We start from the raw sequence: 19,150 nt of genomic DNA, 5'->3' as shown, positions 1-19,150 counted from the left end.
TATGGGTCAAAATTATACATTTTTCTTTAAGCCAAAAATCATTAGGATATTAAGCAAAGATCATGTGTCTTGAAGATATTTTGTAAAATTCATACTATGAATATATCAAAACTTAATTTTTGATTAGTAATATACATTACTAAAAACTTCATTTGGACAACTTCAAGGGTGATTTTCTCAATATTTTAATTTTTTAACATTCCAGATTTTCAAATAGTTATATCTCGGCAACTATTGTCCTATCCTAACAAATCATACATCAATTTAAAGCTTATTTATTCAGCTTTCAGCTGATGTACAAATCTTAATTTCAAAAAATTTACCCTTATGACTTTTATGGTCCAGGGTCAAAAATATAAAAAGTGCAGACCATTGAAACTATGTTCAAGATAACATCCTTGGTGAAAGTGTTTGAAATGCATTCACACACTTTTCATGTCTTTAAGAAAAGTAGAAATATAATGAAATTGAGACCAAACAATACATAGTTAAACTAGTTGTATTTTGTTTTTTAAAGGAGATTTTTAAAGTAATAATGATTCAGGGAGGTATTCTGTTTAATAATCGAAGAGGTCAAATAAAACATTTCTACAATGAAACTTGGTAAATATGTTTTTTTTTTTCCCCAACAACTAAAGATGGTGAAAAAATAAACTTGTACATAAATCCTAAAAGCAAATAGACAGCCAGCCACTCTCCCACTGGATAACAATGCAGGGTATTTCATCCCAATACAGTCTGCAGTGGTTGAGGAAGTTTCAAGGAAAAAAAAAAATTGTTCATAAAATACAATTCCTCTTGTGAATGTATAATCTGATATAACAAGACACACCAATAATATCTGCCATTCTCTCAGACAAGTTCAGCAACATTTATACAGTAAGGTTCTCTGAAGAGCTGGTGAAGAGTGCAATCTGTCAATCAAACTCTAAAAGCGCAGTCAAACAATGCTTCGAATGTACAGTTTCTGCACCGATGAGCAAACGAAAATATTTGGCAATGTACACTGGATAGAGTTGACTGTTGTCTACAGTATAATGTGAGCTACAAAAGATGCAAAAGTAGTTCACTCTTCCATCCTGCAGTAAAACCACACAAGAGATCACATGCGTCGCTCTGGTTTCTACCACACATTTATTTAGTACGAGCAGTCGGGTGAAAACTTCCCTTTATTTCTCCCAATAGCCGAGCTGACATAAGTGAGGATGACAGTAATGGGGTGTTTGCAACTTGCATAGGTCTAACCGGTTTAACCCACCCCCACATCCACCGGATCTCAGCGCTGCCCGGTGTAGGCGCGGAACCAGGACGTGACGGAGGCGGCCGCGGAGGAGATCATGCCCCCTGCGTTGCCAACTGGCTGGGACGCCTGCATGCCGCTCTGGGACAGATCCATAGGCTGGGACGGGATGTCGCAGAAGCGAGGGCTTGGAACCGTCTCCCAGTCTGTGCCCAAGTCTGTTTCTTCATCCGTCACCGCCTCGTCTCCGCTCTCCTCCGCCGGTCCAGCCGCTTCTGGTTCAACAAACTCCATAGAGTCTTCCAAGTCAGCACTCACCTCAAAAGGCCCAGTTCTTGTGAGCAAGAGTGGAAAAGTTTGCAACACATTAGTTTTCCATCAGATGACAAACTAGCAAAAGTTTGGGGTCGGTAAGTATTTTTGTGGGTGTTTTTGAAAGTAACAGTAATATTATGAACTTATATTACAAACAAATATCATACAGAGCCCCAATTTTTTTTTACCAGTAAAAGAAAAATTATGGATTATATATATATATATATAAATATATAAATATAATGGGCTATAACATACATAAACAACCAGTCAAAAGTTTTTGAACAGAAAGATTTTTAATGTTTTTTCCTCACCAAGCCTGCATTTGTTTGATCCAAAACTACAGCAAAATCAGTAATACTGTGAAATATTTTTACTAGGGCTGGGACACGATTAATCGCGATTAATCGCATCCAAAATAAAAGTTTATGTTAACATACTAAATGTGTGTTTACTGTGTATATTTATTATGTATATATAAATACACACACAAACATGTATATTAAAGAAAACTGAAAATAAAAATTAAATTAAAATAAAATATTTATAATTCTATATATAATCTAAATTAAATACAAATATAACTATCCACACATATAAGTATTTTTTAAAGTCTATACATGTATGTGTGTGTATTTATATATACATAATAAATATACACAGTAAACACACATTTAGTATGTTAACATAAACTTTTATTTTGGATGCGATTAATCACGATTAATCGTGTCCCAGCCCTAATTTTTACTATTTAAAGGAACTGCTTTCTATCTGAATATATTTAAAAATGATATTTATTCCTGTGATCAAAGCTACATTTTCAGCATCATTACTCCAGTCTTTAGTGTCACATGATCATGATCCTTTAGAAATCATTCTAATATACTGATTTGCTATTTATGAAACAGTTTTTATCAGTATTGTTATTATTATTATCAATATTTAAAACTGTTGAGTACATTTTTACAGGATTCTTTGATGTTTTTATCTGACATAAAAAGCTTTTGTAACATTATACACTATACCATTCAAAAGCTTGGAGTCAGTAATTGTCTTTTTTTTTGAGGAAAATAAATAATAGAAATTAATACTTTTATTTAGCAAGGATGCTTAGAATTGATCAAAAGTGAAGGTAAAGACATTTATAATGTTACAAAAGATTTCTATTTTAGATAAATGCTGTTCTTCTGAACTTTCTAAGAAACCTAAAAAAAATTCTACTCGGCTGTTTTCAACAATAATAATAATAAATGTTTTTGAGCAGCAAATCTGAATATTAAAATTATTTCTTAAAGGATCATGTGACACTGAAGACTGGAGTAATGACGCTGAAAATTTAGCTTTTAAATCACAGGAATAAATTACATTTTAAAATGTATTCAAATAGAAAACAGTTATTTTAAATAGGAAAAATATTTCAAAATTGTACTGTTTTTGCTGTACTTTGGATCAAATAAAGGCAGAAAAGACTTCTTTAAAAAACATTAAAAATCTTACTGTTCAAAAACGTTTGACTGGACAATATAAAAATGAACTGTTTTCACTAAGGAACAAGTAATGTAATTTCTCACCTGCCAAGTTTCTTGTTAGCTGGAGACACCAGAAACATGATATTCCTCAAAGTGTGGTGAGGATGGAGAAGCTCGCTGTCGACATGCTAAAAATCAAGCATAAACATGAGGTATGAGCTCAGAATATGACTCCTCAGATCAGAGTGATCTCAGTTTTGAGAAAAATGTACCTGTGAGAAGCAGAGGTGCAGGATGTTGGTGTTGAGTTTGTTTACGACACGGGTGAATCGGTAACGGGTCAGATTATCACCGCAGAACTCACTTTGGAAAAGACAAAACAGAATACAGGACACGTTTATTTTTATATTATAATAAAATATAGAAAAAAAAATACTAGTTTCAGCTCAAGGCAACATTTATCATTTTTATTTAGTAACGATGTAAAAGTAAATAAATAACAAATAAGACTAAAATTAAAAAAAAAAAAAAAAATTTGGGTCAAAGACAAAAAATGGTTTAAGCATAAAAACAATAAGTGTAATACTGCTTTAAATTGTTGTTTAAAAAAAAAATATTAAAAAGTTTTCTGTTCAAATTAATTTTAGTTTTTTTGAGCAAAAGATAAATATCATACATTTTTCCCTAATTTACAGAAGACAGCCAATAAAATGTCATTCAGTGTAAGTCTTGTCAGGCATATTTACAACAAAAATCAATTTATGACATTAAAAGATGAACTACTTTCACCCCAAATACTAATTAGTTGTATTTCTGCATTTTTTTTTAATTTGCCACTATCCTAGGCTTTGTCAGTAAGAACTTTTTACTCATTTAAAACACAAAATTTGATATGCTCCCTTGTTCTTTTATATATTTTATTATGTACAAGTCGAAATAAGCATGTTGTTGAATTTTTACATAAATATTATGTTACACTGAATGACAATGTAACATTATTTCAACCAAATTTTGACATTTTATTCTCCAAAAACTTACTTTAAACCTTAAAAGTAGACACTTTACTTACATTTAATGAGCTTTTTATGGACATAAAATCACTTTTGCACATTTTCTTTTTTGGATGTGGACATCTTAACGTCTTTGACCCACATTTAAAAAACACAACAAAGTTACTAAAATGTTAACTAAAATTAAAATAGAAAACACAAAAATAAAAACTAATTTAAAATATAAATAAATACTATAATAGACAATAAAAAAAAATACTCAACCTGTTGCACAACTTTTTCGGAAGGTTGACATCCAGAATATGAGACAGGATATTGACGAGCTGTGTGGCATAGCAAAGGGCGGCGCTGATGGTGTGTGCCGGGTTGATGTGGTCCAACTCTGCATGAGAAAATAAATTATTCTGTAAAATTAATTTGTTAAATATTTTCTTTCCTTAAAAAAGGATCTGAAAGCATTAAAACTGAATGTATTGCATTTTAAAAGGATGAAAACATATTTAGTTAACTATCACTGAACTGAGACATAACAGTTGGTTGGTTGGTCTGGTTTTAATGCCATTCCAGCTTCTTTGGCTATTTTCGTGATGATTAAAAGACTATGAAAGAGTCATTTAAAAACCTACACTGCCATTCAAAAGTTTGGGAACAGTAAGACTATATTATTGCTAAATGTTATTGCAATTTAAAATAATGATTTCTAATTTACTATACTTTAAAATATAATTTATTTCTGCCATGAAAAGCTGAATTTTTTATCAGCCATTACTCCAGTCTTATTAATGTTGGAAACAGTCAAAATATTTTTTTGGAACCTATGATACTTTTTTCACAATTCTTTGATGAATAAAAGGTTCGAAAGAACAGCATTCATTCAATATAGAAACCTTTTCTAACAATATAAGTCTTTGCTATCACTTGTATAGCAATTTATTAATTTCTTTCAAAAAAAAAAAAAGAAATAAAAATGTACTGATCCCCAAACTTGTAAACGATACTGTATATTGTTAGAAAAGATTTCCATTTTTTCCCCCCGTTTTTTCCATCTAAAAAACATTAAGCAGCACAACTGTTTTCAACATTATTAAAAAATCAGCCTATTAGAATGATTTCAGAAGGATCATGTGACACTGAATACTGGAGTAATGATGCTGAAAATTCAGCTTTGATCACAGAAATAAATTTTATTTTAATGCATATTAAAATAGAAAAACATTATTTGACATCATAATAATATTTCACAATATTACTTTTTTAGGTATTTTTGATCAAGTAAACACAGCCTTGATGAGCAGAAGTTTAAAAAAAAAATCATACTGATCCCAAACTTTTAAACAGCAGTGTATATAAGGTTTAAAGTTTGCTTTGGACTCAAATAGATTTAATATTTGAGACATATAGTAATATCCCATGAGTTCTGTACCTGGCCCCTGATTCCCACTCTTCTCCTCCACCCAGCTGTAATAGGCTGAGCAGTCTCCATTACTAGGGAGTGTGACATGCGGCCCAGTGATACTGAAGCTCGTCTCTCCATTCTGATCGTCCCAGATCCAGCGACCTGAACTGTAGGTGATTCTCCTTGCCTCTGCGAGTTCACTGACGGTGCTGGAGGTCAGAGCAAGGTCATTCTCAGCCTCTGCTGGGTCCCTGCAGGGTAGAAATACTTAAAATGATGTATTATGCTTTATTAATAATAAAGCATACTTATTATTATGCTCATATTCAACCAGCCTAACAAGATTAGTTTATGCTCATTTATCAAAGCCAAGTGAGAGTAAGCTAATTACACAAAGTGTGTCCCTAGAGCAACCAAGTGTTAAGTGTCACAATCAAAGGGTACGTTCATAAACGATTAATCAGTATGATTACGGCAGGCATACCAGGTGGGGAAAAAACCCCCACTACCGTTAAAAAGTTTGGGGTCAGGAAGTTTCTTCCAAGTTTTTGGAAAGAGTCTCTTATGCTCACCAAGGCTGCATTTATTTGAGAAAAAAGCAATATTGTGAAATACTGTTACAATGTAAAACAACCATTTTCTATTTGAATATATAATAAAATGGAACATATTTATATTAATATATCTGAATATGTTATAGATGCATTTCATTCCTGTGATAGCAGCCATTACTCCAATCTTCAGTGTCACATGATCCTTCTGAAGTCATTCTGTTATGCTGACTTTGAAGAAACATTTATTATTATTAATGACGAAAACAGTTGTGATGCTTATTATTTTTGTGGAAACATTTCTCCAGGATTGTTTGATGCACAGAATGTTCAAATTATTTGAAATGTAACTTTTTAAAATGCCTTTACTGTCACTTTTCCTCAATTTAATGCATCCTTGATGAATAAAGGTACTTATTTCTCTCCAAAAACAATCTTACTGACCCCAAATTTGTAAACAGTGTATTATTTTGCTGCTGTTTCAAAGATGATTAGAATCACAAGACTGTATAGGAAATAGGCAGCAAAATTATGCTGTCTTACAAGTTTAAATGTTTTCGAACAATAGTTAGTTGACTATTCCAGAACGCACTGCAATGAGGACAGATAAAACATTCATCACATGGACACTACTATGTGTAGTGTGTAGGGACGTAACGATATCAAAATCTCACGATACGATAATATCTTGATGCCATCCATATTTAAAATAAAAAAGACAAATCACGAAAAAAAAAAAAAGAAAATTATGTACATTTTAAAGTTAAATTATTCTATCTAATGCACTTTGAGAGCTCTAACCCATGTTCTTAACAAAGAAAACTAAAAGTAAAGTAAAAAAAAAAAAAAAAAAAAGGAAAGAAAAATGAGTGAATTGACTTGTAACTGAACTTTAAAGGGACCTAACCCCTTTTTTTATTTGTGGTATACTGTCTCAGTCTAAATTACATTCACACTTGTGTTTTAGGAAGCCAAACAAATGTGACCATGGACCACAAAACCAGTCATAAGGTAACATTTTACAAAACTGAGATGTATACATCATATGAAAGCTCAATAAATAAGCTTTCTATTGATGTATGGTTTGTTAGGATAGGACAATATTTGACAGAGATACATCTATTTGAAAATCAGGAATCTGAGGGTGCAAAAAAATCTAAATACTGAGAAAATCACCTTTAAAGTTGTCCAAATTAAGTTCTTAACAATGCATTTTACAAATCAAAAATTACATTTTGATATATTTACAGTAGGAATTTTACAAAAAATCTTCATGGAACATGATCTTTACTTAATTTCCTAATGATTTTTGGCATAAAAGAAAAATCAAATTTTGACCCATGATATATATTTTTGGCTATTGCTACAAATATACCTCAGCGACTTAAGACTGGTTTTGTGGTATAGGGTCACAAATTAGAATATTATAATAATAACAACAGTTTTATTATTATTATTATTTCTATGCAATAGCCATATATTTTAAAACAACTGCACTGTAAAATAAAAGTAAACGAATAGTTCATAGGTATATTATTTTTGCTTTACACTACAGTGAGAAATTACAATTCTTCTTTCCTAAATTCTACACTTGAAAGAGGTATTTTGAATTTGCACTGCAGTAAAGTTACCCATTTAAACCGCTAGCTGTCAGCGGTTTATACTGCACTTTTAAGCTCTTATTTTGACGGTAACAACAGTAGAGCTTTTATTTTGACGGAAAGTTCCAGCTTCGGTAAAAACAGGCTTACAAAAACAGGAAATGCTAAAAAATATCTGCTGCAAAAATAAAGCATAACTGGTGGCCATCACGTTTCTAAACACGCGCTAAACTCACAGCACATGCAATACACTGTGAACAGAGCCGTTCTGAGGCACAGAAAACACTGGATCTCGAGCTGATTGCCTGAACGAAGAGTGTGTTTTGCTTTGAAATGCAGCGAAAACAGACTTGATGAAGGGATTAAGCCATATTGGCTTTCGGTTTTAGTTAGTTTGACACATACTGTGCCAAAGCATAATGGCCTAAAACACAACTTTAAAGACCTTTTATGTTGGAATAAGAAGTTTAAATATATTTTACAAACTACACTTTTTGCCCAGAAGACCTATCGTTTCATATCATCATGTGACAACGATGTGTTAACATGTATATTTTTTATTGTTCATTAGAATATGTTTATGCTCATTTTATCTGCTCTGACCTGCTGCCCTGCTTCTCCTCCTGGATGTTGAAGATGTGACTGGTGAGCTCCAGGATGTGCTCTCTTCGCACTTCAGCCAGGACCTCCAGCCTCCCATGCAGCTCTTTGGATCTCTTCTCCAAAAGCTCACCCAGACGTTGGTTATGACGCTTAATTTTGTCCCTCTTTTCCTGGTGCCGGCTGGCTCTGCGCTGCAGTCGCTGCCCTTCCTCCTGGGAACGCAGTAACAGCTCCTTGCCTAAGGTGAAGAAAATGAAACAGCCTTGACATCAAGCGACAGAATGCCATTTTTATTTTTTGTCCTAGCCTAACCAAGAAAGAACTGACAGAGTACCTCAATGTGATTTATGAATGTTTACACACTTTTCTCATGGGAGAGAGCTCTTTTTTGTCGTGATACTCACCACTCTTCACTTCTTCATTGCCAGTGCAGATGGCCTCCTTCAGTTGCTGGATTTTCATCTTGCATGACATGATTTTCCACCTCTGTGTTAAACAAAATGCACAACCATGCTTACATTTTTCTCATATTTTAAAGAATTACTCCACTTTCAGAATAAAAATTTCCTGATCATTTACCCACCCCCATGTCATCCAAGATATTCATGTCTTTCTTTCTTCAGTGTCAAAGAAATACATTTTTTGAGAAAAACATTCCAGGTTTTTTCTCCATGTAATGGACTTCAACGGTGCTAAATGGATTATAGGTTAAAAATGCAGTTTCATTGCAGCTTAAAAGGGCTCTAAACAATCCCAGCCAAAGAATAAAGGTCTTATCCAGCGAAGCGATCAATAATTTTCTAAAAAAATTAATATTTATATACTTTTTAACCACAAATGCTCATCTTGTCTAGCTCTGTGATGCACATGCATACTCTGTGCACTCCGGTTCAAGACAAAAGCTCCCATTTTCTCTTCCAACTTCAAAATCATTCCACATCGCTGTTTTACCTTTTCTTGTAAAGGGTTTTTGACCCTCCTTGCATGTTCACTTTGTAAACAATGGGTCGGTACTTCTGGAGCGATGTAGGGCGATTTTAAAGTTGGAGGAGAAAATGAGTTAGGAGTTTTTCACCATTCCCTAACTGTATTGAACCAGAGTAGGGCTGTAACTGACGATTATTTTGATAATCGATTAGTTGGTTGATTATTTTTTCGATTCATCGACTTAAATCACAATTTTTTTAATTTATTGACAAAAATCACAATATTCCACATCCTGCCCAATGTCCTTCAAACAAACTGAATGTTATGAAAACAGTGCTTAATTTATTAGACCACCGGTCGTAATAAAGAGAAAAGACAAATATCTGAAGAAAAACGCTTTTTTTCCCCATAGATAACCACAATAATTAGCATTTAGAAGCATTAGAAATAGCCCACTGTTACTAAAAAGCTTTCTGCATATTGCATATTGGAGGACTAACCAATACAGAAAGCTAAAAAATGATTTTAGTAATCACCAATACTGTTAGTTTGGAGCAGCAGTGGCACAAACCTTACATAAATGTGACCCTGGACCACAAAACCAGTCTTAAGTCGCTGGGGTATATTTGTAGCAATAGCCAAAATTACATTGTATGGGTCAAAATTATTGATTTTTCTTTTATGTCAAAAATCATTAGGAAATTAAGTAAAGATCATGTTACATTAAGATTTTTTGTAAAATTCCTACTGTAAACCTATCAAAATGTAATTTTTGATTAGTAATATGCATTGTTAAGAACTTAATTTGGACAACTTTAAAGGTGATTTTCTCAGTATTTTGATTTTTTTGCACCCTCAGATTCCTGATTTTCAAATAGTTGTATCTCGGCCAAATATTGTCCTATCCTAACAAACTATACATCAATAGAAAAATTATTTATTGAGCTTTCATATGATGTATACATCTCAGTTTTGTAAAATTTTACCTTATGACTGGTTTTGTGGTCCAGGGTCACAAATTTGTTTTATTAAATTTGTTAAGCACTGTATAAAGTGAACAAAGTTTAAATCTCTACATTAAAAATTAAAAGAATAGCCTAATACAGATAATAAAGACGAACTCAGTGTTAACCAACAGGTGAGATGAATGTTCTGCAGGAACACCGTTCACTTTGCTCAAAGTCACGTTTACTGGCATTTCTTTATATAAAAGGCGGCTATTAAGCGTCTGATGTTTATATATCAGATAATTACACCCTGTTATCCCTTTACAGTTCCTACTCTCATAAATATGTACACTACATGTTGTCTTTTAAACCTAAATTTAACATTCAACGACATATTTCAGCACAATGAATGTTTTTGCATAAACATTAATTATCTCCCTCTCTGTGCTCCGGCTGTCTGACATGCTCATTCAGTAAAGATTTAAACTTAACACAGACTGTCAGAATGGACTTTTATGCAAAAATGGAAATGCTCATGTGAATTTGTGACATTTACAGATAAGGATATGAGCGTAAACTGAAAGTTTTCATTCTGATGATGCAAATGAATCTGTCAAAGCACTTCACAGTAGCTTAAAGTTGAAAATCAAGAATTCTCGTGTTTTGGGCAGCTTGGATCACGTAACTCTCCTGCAGCATCATATTCTGTTTCCTCCACTATTTTTAGATGCATTTTGTCCATAGAAATGCGTCATTCAGTGCTATAATTTGACATGACCCTCTGAAGTTGTACGTGCACTGTGGGCGGACCCGTTTAATCAATAATGAGAATCGTTGTCGATGATTTTCATTATCGATTTTATCGATTAGTTGTTGCAGCCCTAAACCAGAGTGCACAGAGTACGCATTCGCATTGCAGAGCTAGACAAGACCAGCATTTGAGGTTATAAAGTATACAAATTGTTTTGTTTTTGTTTAGAAAATAACCACTTGTTTCACTAAATAAGACCCTTATTCTTTGGCTGGGATCGAGTAGAGCCCTTTGAAGCTGCATTTAAACTGTAGTTTGAGCAACAATGAAGTCCACTATATGGTGAAAAATCCTGTAATCTATTCCTCAAAAAACTTAATTTTTCTGCCACCGAAGAAAGAAAGACATGAAGATCTTGGATGACATGGGGGTGAGTAAATAATCAGGACATTTTTATGTTACAAGTGGAGTAATCCTTTAACTTTAAATTCAAACAGAACAAAATATGCACAAAAATACTTACAAGCTGGTCTGCCTGGACCTTCTTGTCCATGGCTTTGATGACGCTGAAACAAAACCAAAAAATTAAGTCTGTGTATCATCTATACATAATGTAGAACTGTACATCACACAAGGCTAATATAATACCTCTGTTGAAGATTTTCCTTTTCATTTTTCAGCTTTTGAAGTCTTTCAAGCTTTTCTGAATACCTGTTGGCAGAAAAACAACAGTGAGCAATACACAATTGCTAAATATCTATATATATTGCTTACTCTTGTTCTATAAATAATAGTTAATCATGATACTGTAATATATATATAATAGTTAATAATCAAACTGTCACACTTGGCAACATGACTCAGCTAAAGATAACATGATCAACACATTGGCATGTCAAAAGCTGCCTCAAAGTTTCTAAACAAAACATAAGTCAGTCATGACAACACTTTTAAACAAAGATTTAAAACCCACTTAAATAACAAAGTCATTGACATCTGACAAAAAAAGAAGTAGAACGCAGAAACGTAAACGCCTTTGTTGTCTGACAGTTTGTTTACAAAGTAAGCATTTAGCGCGATAGCATGCTAGGGCCATGAATTTGCAAAATCCTATCTAGTTTGTTCACAAAACGGATATAAACGTTCGAAACACTTAAAATCAACTGGTAACGTGTGCTTAAATAAAATAGACAGATGTGAAACAGCTGGATTAAACTGAAAACTGTTAGCATGCTAGCTTGAGCTGTGATAGCATACAATAAAAAAAACTAAACAAAATAAAACACACCTCTCTGGATTTCTCCCGTCAAAATACACAAAATCGCCATTCTGAATGCAACGGGCGCAGGTCAGTCTGCGTCTGGCCGTGTTGCAGAGCGGACATCTCTCCACGGCCACAAACAGCCCCTCTGCATCATCCAGAGCCTCTACCATGACCGCGGTAGCAGCGCTCACGCACGCCGGTTGAAGGTGCTGCTGAGGCGGCTGGGGCCGAACGGGCGCCCCGGTCTCTGATGCAGACTCTGGATGATCTTCACCAGGCCCCAAAGCCCGGGGTTCGCCTGACAAGGGACAAGCCATGATGATACAGGCTCTATAAAGAATAGAAGCCCCCTAGAAACGGTCACCGTGAGATTTACATGATCTGTGGCTGGAAATATGAAAATATAACCAGTATTTCTGGTCCTAAGGTTTTTATTACCAGCTGAGTGCAACGGCTGTCTGCCTTACGCACCATGTGACGTATGTTGTTTGTGTATGTTGTGTCACGTGTGCGGTGGTAGGGTCTCTTACAAAAAATGACCATGGTAAGCACAGGTGAATCTAAAATAACATTGTAATACAATATATTTTGCTACTGTAAAATCAAAATAAGATGGGTTCCCTTCGTTTGGTCTAAGTTTTCAGAATTTTTGACATATATACGGCATAAATAGTACAATTATAAAATCAGTAAAAAAAACTGATGTAAAGAAAGATTATTGGAGTACATTTCACAAGATGCATGTATACACTACCAGTCAAAGGTTTTAGAGTCAAAAGTCTCTTCTGCTCACAAAGCCTGCATTTATTTATTCTAAAGTAAAGCAAAAACAGTAAAATTTTGTAATATTTTTACTATTTTAAATAATTGCTTTCTATTTGAATATATTTTAAAATGTAATTTAACTTTTCAGCATCATTACTCCAGTCACATGATCCTTCAGAAGTCATTCTAATATTTTGATTTGCTGCTCAAAAAAAACATTATGTTGAAAACAGCAGAGTAATATTCTTTCAGGTTTATTTGACGAATAGAAAGTTCAGAAGAACAGCATTTATCTGAAATAGAAATCTTTTTTTAACATTATAAATGTCTTTATCATCACTTTTGCTCAATTTAAAGCATTCTTGCTAAATAAAAGTATTAATTTCTAGAATTTATATTAAAAAAAATATATACTGACTCCAAGCTTTTAAAAGGTACATTGTAAAATGTTACAAAAGCATTTTGTTTTAGATATATCTTTGGATCAAGAATCCTGAAAAATAAGCTGTACTCAACTGTTTTAAATATTAATAATAATAATAAATGTTTCTGAAAGATTTTGAAAATGAAAGTTTGAAAATGTAAATGTAGCTTTAATCACAGGAAGAAATTATATTTTAGAATATATTCTAATAAAAAGCAGTTATTTTAAATGCTAAAAAAAATATTTCACAATATTACTGCTTTTGCTGTATTTTGGATCAAATAAATGCAGGGTTGATGAGCAGAAGAAAATTCTTTAAAAAAACATTAAAAATCTTACTGTTCAAACACTTTTGACCGGTAGTGTATATAAAGTAAATAAAACATTTAATTTCACTGGTTCTGCAAAAGAGAAGTCTTCAAAGTTTATTTACCTGCAACAGCAAGTAGCAGTTCAACATGTACAAAAGGGACAAAACATAGTCGTAACCTAAGTGGACATTTCTCTGTTAGAGAGCCCACATAAGGCAAAGCTGAGTATTTTAACAAAACATTTACTTTTCACAGTACGTTTTGGTATGCTCTGTTATTTCAGCAACCCTAACTAATGTAGACAATACATAAAGAAAACGTAAAGACATTAAACAAAGTGCAATAACAAAAGTTTAGATTAAATTATTACATTCAAACCTTTCAAGTTCCCCTCATATATGGATACGAGGAACATCATTATAGAAAAACATTCAGATGCAGCATTTCTACTGCTTTCTAAACCCTTTCAGGATGGGGTAAATATTTTCAAAGGCTTCATAGATCTCTGACCGCTCTTTTGCACCTAAAAATCATAATAACATGAAGAGAATGAGTTTTCCGAAACAATTTCAATGCATTTTAAATACATTTTTGAAATTGGACTTGGAATAGTTCCCCAAAAATAAAAATTTGCTTATGACTTGAAGAGTTGTTTCTCACCAGCATGCAATTTTTCACTTTAAAATATGTCATTGATGGATAGTAGTTTTGTGGATTATTGTGATGTTTTTATCAGCTGTTTGGACTCTAATTCTGACGGCACCCATTCACTGCAGAGGTTCCGTTGGCGCACAAGTGACCAATGACGAAACAAACTCTTGGATGGTCTGAGGCTAATTTTAATTTCTGGTTGAATTATTCCTTTAAGATTCGAATACGTGAGGTTAGACTAGTAAATAAGACTATAAATCAACTACACCTGTGAGCACAACTTTTCCAGACACGAAAATCAGCAGCACAATACGTGGCTTCACCATGCGATATATCAATCCGGGAAACAACTCTGGCTCATAGCTGGAGGGGTAAAACGGTTGACAGACGTGGTTAAAGACAGATGTTACAAGGTCACTTATATTGTGGGTCAGTAACCTTCAGACTCATTTATGAGGGACAGACGCCTGTTCAGACCTGCTGAACTGCTGGTGAGTGAGGACCAGGCCTTCTAAGCGTATAGGAAAGCAGACGTCACAACTTCCAACCATGTTTTGGATTTTGAAGTCAAGGAATTTGGCAGGGAAACCAAGTTTCTGTACCACCCGTGCATATTTCCGCGCAGCAAGGCGAGATTGCTCCTCACTGCTTGGAAAGATAAACAAAGGACAAGGCAAATATAGGGTAAAAGAGACTATTTCTGAGCTACGTTTATCTATTTTACAGTTGTGATCCCCTAATGCATTATAGTTAGAGTTCTGAATATATATTATGCATACCTCTTGGCCCCAGTGCAGACCATTTTTCCAGAGCTGAATATGAGAGCAGTAGTTCTTGGTTCACGGATCCTCATTATAACAGCAGCAAAACGCTACACATAAGCAAAGTTTGAAGTTATGCTACTAAAAGACTGAAAAATTAATAAAAAGGATTAAAACTCAAAAATGGAAATTATGTCATTACTCATCCTCATTTAAACAGAATACAGAATAAACAATGACAGAATTACAAGAACTGTTCTTGGACAGTAAGATTTTTAATGTTTTTTGAAGAAGTCTTTTCTGCTTACCAAGCCTGCATATATTTGATCCAAAGTACAGTGAAGACAGTCAAATTTTGAAATATTTTTACTATTTAAAATAACCGTTTTCTATTTGAACATATTTTAAAATGTCATTTATTCCTGTGATTTCAAAGCTGAATTTTTAGCATCATTACTCCAGTCACATGATGCTTCAGAAATCATTCTAATATTCTGGTTTGCTGCTCAAAAACATTTAGTATTATGTTGAAAACAGTTACGTAGAATTTTTTCAGGTTTCTTTGATGAATAGAAAGGTCTGAAAAACAGCATTTATCTGAAATTGAAATCTTTTGTAACATTATAAATGTCTTTATTATCACTTTTGACCAATTTAAAGCATCCTTGCCAAATAAAAGCATTTCCCAATAAATAAATAAATTAATTAATTATACTGACACTAAGCTTTTGAATGGTAAATTGTGTAATATTACAAAAGCTTTTTATTTCAGATAAATGCTGATCTTTGGATATTTCTATTCATCAAAGAATCCTGAACAAAATGTACTCAACTGTTTTAAATGTTAATAATAATAATAAAAAGGTTTCTTTATTGAGCAGCAAATCAGCACATTAGAATGATTTCTAAAGGATCATGTGACACTGAAGACTGGAGTAATAATGATGAAAATTTAGCTTTGAAATCACAGGAATAAATTTTATTTCAATATACATTCAAATAGAAAACAGTTATTTTAAATAGGAAAAATCGAAATCTTATGGTTTTTGCTGTACTTTGGATAAAATAAATGCAGGTTTGGTGAGCAGAAAAGAAGCCTTTAGAAACATTAAAAATCTTACTGCTATTGACTGGTAGTGTACATTAATGTGTTTTGTCTATGATTTACCACAATCGTATAAAGTGTTGCATATATAAACTACAGTAGAAAAGTACCTTTGGGTTGTATTCAGCATTTCGAGCTTGAAGTGCAATGGATTTGAGATCCAGAGGGCAAGCGAGATTCACTGTTGACACAATATTCCTGTGTATGATCAAAAACAGGTTTGGAAATATACATGGTAACCAGATGCATTACTCACTAAAAAATTAGGATCCAAAGGCTAACTTATTGCAGACATTTGGTTTGGTTCAGTTATGGAGTTCAAGCATTTTACAGCCTTTCACAATCTTAAAAATAAAGTTTCTAAAAGGCGATTTTTACAGCGATGACAGAAAAACAATTAAGTTCATAAAAGAACAATTTATTCATAGTGTTAAAATGTTTTAATTATCTAAAGAACCTTTTGTGGAATTGAAAGATTCCAGAGACGTTAAAAGGTACTTAATGGAAACCAACAGAGTGTTTTCAGGACGCGTTATCAATCGGCCATATTGGCAGCACTGAATGTAAACAATGCCACTGAACTTAATGAAACTCACATATTTTGCTGATTATTGCTGCTGAAAATAATCAATTACTGTCATGTTTTGGGCTGTACTAATCGGTTAGACCGGGAAAAACATTTGGAGTACTACAGACTGCCAAAAGACAGTCATAACAAATCAAGAAGAAGAGTGGAAAAGACTGTCTGAGGAACAAAAGGCGTTTATGGTTGGCCAAACTCAACCAGGATTTCCAGGGCAAGAATCTTGACAACATTTGTGTTTGTTCTTATCATTAACGGTCAGATAGGTTATTAGACTAATATCTTAAAACTGCTTGTACGTATCTTTACCACCTGTTAACTTTAGTTTGTCAAAACATTGTGCCCTTTCCTGCTTACTAAGTTCTTCTCTATATGATTTAGCAGCTCACACACATTTTGTCCATGGTTTAGACGGCATAAATTAGCAGAACAACGCATTCAGTAGTACATTAACCGTGCAATCTATGCTGTTGTTTACATCCAAGTATCGCCAATATGGCCATGCATCCGGGTAACTGACCAAACCGTGACGCAAGTGCAAACCCTCTATAAAGAACCTTTAAATAAATAAAGTTTTAGGCCTATATGACTCCATAAGATGTTAAAAGGAATCCCGGATACACATTCTTCAATTTGTTTCTGTAAAATGCCTTACTGTAATTGTGGGATGATGCCTGAACTCTCTGCCACTGGGGTCATGGGGGTCATAGGGGTCATGGGAGTCATCGGGAGATTGAACTGCGAGGCATTTTGGGCAGAATGGATGGTGTCAGTATCTGCCTCTGTCGACTCTCTCGGAGGACAGTCGGTGTAAATGCCGCTGTCCTCGTTCCTGCTGACATTCTCAGCCTGTGAGGGCTCATCCTGAGTGCTCAGTTCATCAGGTAAGAAGCTCAGGTCCAAGTCTTCGGTGAGATCTTTCCCTTGAGAGGCTAAAGAGGACAGGAAAGAGGAATCCTGGAGCTGTGGAGCTGGACCCTGTAGGCCCAGATCCCCCTCAAAGATGTAATCAGATGAACTCTTAGGAGGAAAAAATGTGATAAATATATTAAAGGCTTCAATTCATTCAATAGAGATTTTTTAAAAGAAGTCTCTTCTGCTCACTAAGCCTGCATTTATTTGATCCAACGTACAGCAGTAATATTGTGAAATATTTTTACTATTTAAAGCTACTGCTTTCTATTGGAATATATTTTAAAATGTAATTTATTCCTGTGATCAAAGCTACATTTTCAGTATCATTAGTCTTCAGTGTCACATGATCCCTCAGAAATAATTTCTGAAATAAAAAGCTTTTGTAACAGTATACACTATACCATGCAAAAGCTTGGAGTCAGTGTAATTTCAAAAGTTTACTGAAAAAAGTACAAAACCAGTCATAAGGGTCAATTCTTTTTAAAACAGGGATTTATACATCATCTGAAAGCTGAATAAATACATTTCCATTGATGTATGGTTTGTTGGGATAGGACAATATTTGGCCAAAAAACAACTGTTTAAAAATCTGAAATATGAGGAATATTGAGAAAATCGCCTTTAAAGTTGTCCAAATGAAGTTCTTAGTGATGCATATTATTGATAAAAAATTAAGTTAGGATTTATTTACGGTGGGAATTTTACAAAATATCTTCATGGAACATGGTCTTTACGTAATATCTTAATAATTTTTGGCATAAAAGAAAAATCGATAATTTTAACCCATATAATGTATTGTTGGCTATTGCTACAAATATACCCCTGCTACTTAAGACTGGTTTTGTGGTCCAGGGTCACATATATAATGATAATAAATAAATGCTTTTTAAGCAGCAAATCAGAATATTAGAATGATTTCTGAAGGATCATGTGACTGGAGAAATTATTCTAACAATTCAGCTTTGAAATCACAGAAATAAATTACATTTTAAAATATATTCAAATAGAAAACAGTTATGTTAAATAGTAAAAATATTTCAAGATTGTACTGTTTTTGCTGTACTTTGGATCAAATAAATGCATGCTGAGTGAGAAGAATGGATAAATAAAATTCATTTTAAATGCATTACTAACATTTTAAAGTGCACACAATATTTTAGTCGGTTTTTTTTATTTTTAAATATTTTATTAGTCTACTTTTTTATTTCTGTTGTAAAGTTTTAGATGTATGTATTCCTGCATTTATTTATTTAATATTTCCTCTAAAATATGTTGACATTCGTATTTAATTATTACATTTCTGTTATAAGAACATGTGTAGACTTGAGTGCATCTCAAGAGGATCGATCAGTATGTTTTCAGCTAAAAAAAAGACTTCAGCTTCAGCATTTCAGCAACTTACAGCAATAGTCTGGTCAAAATAATTTTCGAGAGCTCCCTCCTCATCCATGTTCTTTAAGGTCCATTGGAAGAAATCAGATTTACAAAAAAACGAGAAAAGTTCCCGTCTCAATAGTAGTGCTCTACCTGAGGATGTGATCTAATTAGCGTCAAGTGTGAA

At 33.4% G+C, this 19,150-nt stretch overlaps 2 protein-coding genes across 2 annotated transcripts; both read right to left on the bottom strand.

Annotated features, from left to right (window-relative positions):
- Positions 1-483: 483 nt before the first annotated feature.
- On the bottom strand, positions 484-12,540 carry atg14 (autophagy related 14). The gene is made up of 10 exons (XM_073827088.1): positions 12,099-12,540; positions 11,459-11,521; positions 11,334-11,376; positions 8,590-8,671; positions 8,186-8,423; positions 5,458-5,681; positions 4,299-4,416; positions 3,297-3,387; positions 3,127-3,212; positions 484-1,574 (listed from the first exon to the last, which is right to left on the bottom strand). Exons 1-10 carry the CDS (start codon positions 12,389-12,391, stop codon positions 1,277-1,279), a joined length of 1,536 nt encoding a protein of 511 aa, XP_073683189.1. The 5' UTR covers positions 12,392-12,540; the 3' UTR covers positions 484-1,276.
- Positions 12,541-14,020: 1,480 nt separating this feature from the next.
- On the bottom strand, positions 14,021-19,039 carry LOC141296343 (TATA box-binding protein-like 2). Its single transcript, XM_073827595.1, has 7 exons — positions 18,992-19,039; positions 17,330-17,694; positions 16,202-16,289; positions 15,005-15,096; positions 14,703-14,870; positions 14,494-14,588; positions 14,021-14,097 (listed from the first exon to the last, which is right to left on the bottom strand). Exons 1-7 carry the CDS (start codon positions 19,037-19,039, stop codon positions 14,021-14,023), a joined length of 933 nt encoding a protein of 310 aa, XP_073683696.1.
- Between the last annotated feature and the right edge of the window lie 111 nt (positions 19,040-19,150).

This window comes from Garra rufa, chromosome 21, assembly GCF_049309525.1.
Source record: "Garra rufa chromosome 21, GarRuf1.0, whole genome shotgun sequence".
Lineage (NCBI taxonomy): Eukaryota > Metazoa > Chordata > Actinopteri > Cypriniformes > Cyprinidae > Garra > Garra rufa.
This window is presented reverse-complemented; position numbering and strand designations above follow the sequence as displayed.